The following is a 2,587-nucleotide window of genomic DNA, read 5'->3' as shown; positions in this document are numbered from 1 at the left end:
AGTTCTAGGGAGGCTAACAGAATGACGCAGACAGACCCATGCCCAGGCCAGAGAATGAATGCTGAGGACACAGGCAAATTATTCCCGGGGAAAGGAATCCCAAGAATTGCAAAAGTTACATGTAGAGAGTGTGGGCAAGACTTTAGTGCTAAGTCAAGCCTTATCACACACCTGAGGACGCACACAGGGGAGAAGCCCTATGTCTGCAGGGCGTGTGGACGAGGCTTTATTAAGAAATCACACCTCATTACACACCTGAGGACACACACAGGGGAGAAGCCCTATGTCTGTAGGGAGTGCGGGCAGGGTTTTAGCCAGAAATCAATCCTCATTAGACACCAGAGGACACACTCAGGGGAGAAGCCCTATGTCTGCAGGGAATGTGGGCGAGGCTTTAGTCAGAAATCAATCCTCATTAGACACCAGAGGACACACTCTGGGGAGAAACCCTATGTCTGCAGGGAGTGTGGACGAGGCTTTAGTCAGAAATCAATCCTCATTAGACACCAGAGGACACACTCAGGGGAGAAGCCCTATGTCTGCAGGGAGTGTGGGAGAGGATTTAGTCAGAAATCAAACCTCATTATACACCAGAGGACACACTCACGGGAGAAGCCCTATGTCTGCAGGGAGTGTGGACGAGGCTTTAGTCAGAAATCAATCCTCATTATACACCAAAGGACACACTCAGGAGAGAAGCCCTGTGTCTGCAAGGAGTGTGGACGAGGGTTTAGCCAGATATCAATCCTCATTATACACCAGAGGACACATTCAGGGGAGAAGCCCTATGTCTGTAAGGAGTGTGGGCGAGGCTTTAGTCGGAAATCATACCTCATTATACACCAGAGGACACACTCAGGGGAGAAGCCCTGTGTCTGCAGAGAGTGTGGGCGAGGCTTTCGTGAGAAGTCAGACCTCATTAGACACCAAAGGATACACTCGGGAGAGAAACCCTATGTCTGCAACGAGTGTGGGCAAAGCTTTAGTCGGAAGTCACACCTCATTAGACACCAGAGGACACACTCAGGGGAGAAACCCTATGTCTGCAAAGAGTGTGGGCGAAGCTTTAGCCGAAAGTCACACCTCATTAGACACCAGAGTACACACTCGGGAGAGAAACCCTATGTCTGCAGGGAGTGTGGGCAGTGCTTTAGTGAGAATTCAGTCCTTACTGTACACCAGATGACACACTCAGGGGAGAAGCCCTGTGTCTGCAGGGAGTGTGGGAGAGGTTTTAGCCAGATGTCAGACTTCGTTACACACCAGAGGACACACTCAGGGGAGAAGCCCTATGTCTGCAGGGAGTGTGGACGAAGCTTTAGTCAGAAATCAAACCTCATTAGACACCAGATGACACACTCAGGGGAGAAACCCTATGTCTGCAAAGAGTGTGGGCGAAGCTTTAGTCGGAAGTCACACCTCATTAGACACCAGAGGACACACTCAGGTGAGAAGCCCTACATCTGCAAGGAGTGTGGGAGAGGCTTTAGTCAGAAGTCACTCCTCACTGTACACCATAGGACACACTCAGGAGAGAAGCCCTATGTCTGCCGGGAGTGTGGATGAGTCTGTAGCTGTAAGTCAGTCCTCACTGTACACCAGAGGACACACTCAGGGGAGAAACCCTATGTCTGTAGGGAGTGTGGGTGAGACTTTGGTGATAAGTCACACCTCATTGGACAGGAGAAGAAAATACTGCCAACACACACCTCCATCTCCCCAGCTTTGAGAGGCTTCAGAGCAAGTCCCTGAGAGTGAGGAGCACAGAAACAAGTGGGTAAGCAGGTCCTCCATTTTCGTGTCAAGGGAAGATGTCGAGAAAGTCCAAGGGTTCCTGAAGTGGGCAGGTGGTTCTGCCAATCCTCTCCCATGATGCTTTAGTCTTTTGTAGTAAACATTACTTTCACACAGAGCTGTAGTCCAAGCCACATACATTATTCCCTCATCAGAGAAGACACAGAGAACTCACATTCTCAGCCCAGATTTCCACAGCCTGATAAGTGGAAATGATTTGTGTAAAGTTTAACTTGATCTTTTAGTAGAAATAATAAGAAGCAATTTATCACTGACGTAGGAGAGGAGATAATGTCAAAAGGAATATGTTCAATAGTTAAAAAATGAATAGGATATAGGAAAGGTCAGTTTGGATATCACAGAAATACTTTTGTTAAGGTTGTATGATCACAGGGTGAAGGAATGTTATAATTAAATCTGTGTAATACTTGAAGGGAAAATCAAAGTATCAAATTATTTTGTACTGTGTAATTTTGAGTATAAAAATAAAGACTTGCTGACCCGGGGCAGAAAGAGAAGAAAAAGAGAGAGCCCCATCAGCCAACTAATCAGAGGCTTCTCGATTGCTTTCATTTTCGCCGACTCCGCGTCTCCTCTCGTGTCCCGTGACCCTGCGAGAGCTGGACTCCCGAACATGCGCACAGATACCCTTAGCACAAGAGTAGGCCCTGAATTTTTTTTTTTTTTTTTCAATTTGGCAAAGGCCAGAAAACAAGGGGTGTCAAGTGTGAAAGAGAGTTTAAAAACAAAACAGGCCGAAAATTAAATTAAATCCTGAGGTACAGCATAACAA

General features: G+C 47.2%; 1 protein-coding gene across 1 annotated transcript; it reads left to right on the top strand.

Moving 5' to 3' along the window:
• Positions 1 to 21: 21 nt before the first annotated feature.
• On the top strand, positions 22 to 1,566 carry LOC102830594 (histone-lysine N-methyltransferase PRDM9-like). Its single transcript, XM_006878018.1, has 2 exons — positions 22 to 1,099; positions 1,250 to 1,566. Exons 1-2 carry the CDS (start codon positions 22 to 24, stop codon positions 1,564 to 1,566), a joined length of 1,395 nt encoding a protein of 464 aa, XP_006878080.1.
• Positions 1,567 to 2,587: the final 1,021 nt, after the last annotated feature.

Source organism: Chrysochloris asiatica, unplaced genomic scaffold (genome assembly GCF_000296735.1).
Source record: "Chrysochloris asiatica unplaced genomic scaffold, ChrAsi1.0 scaffold01036, whole genome shotgun sequence".
Classification (NCBI taxonomy): domain Eukaryota; kingdom Metazoa; phylum Chordata; class Mammalia; order Afrosoricida; family Chrysochloridae; genus Chrysochloris; species Chrysochloris asiatica.
Note: the sequence above shows the minus strand (reverse complement) of the source record. Positions and strands in the feature narration are given on the sequence as shown.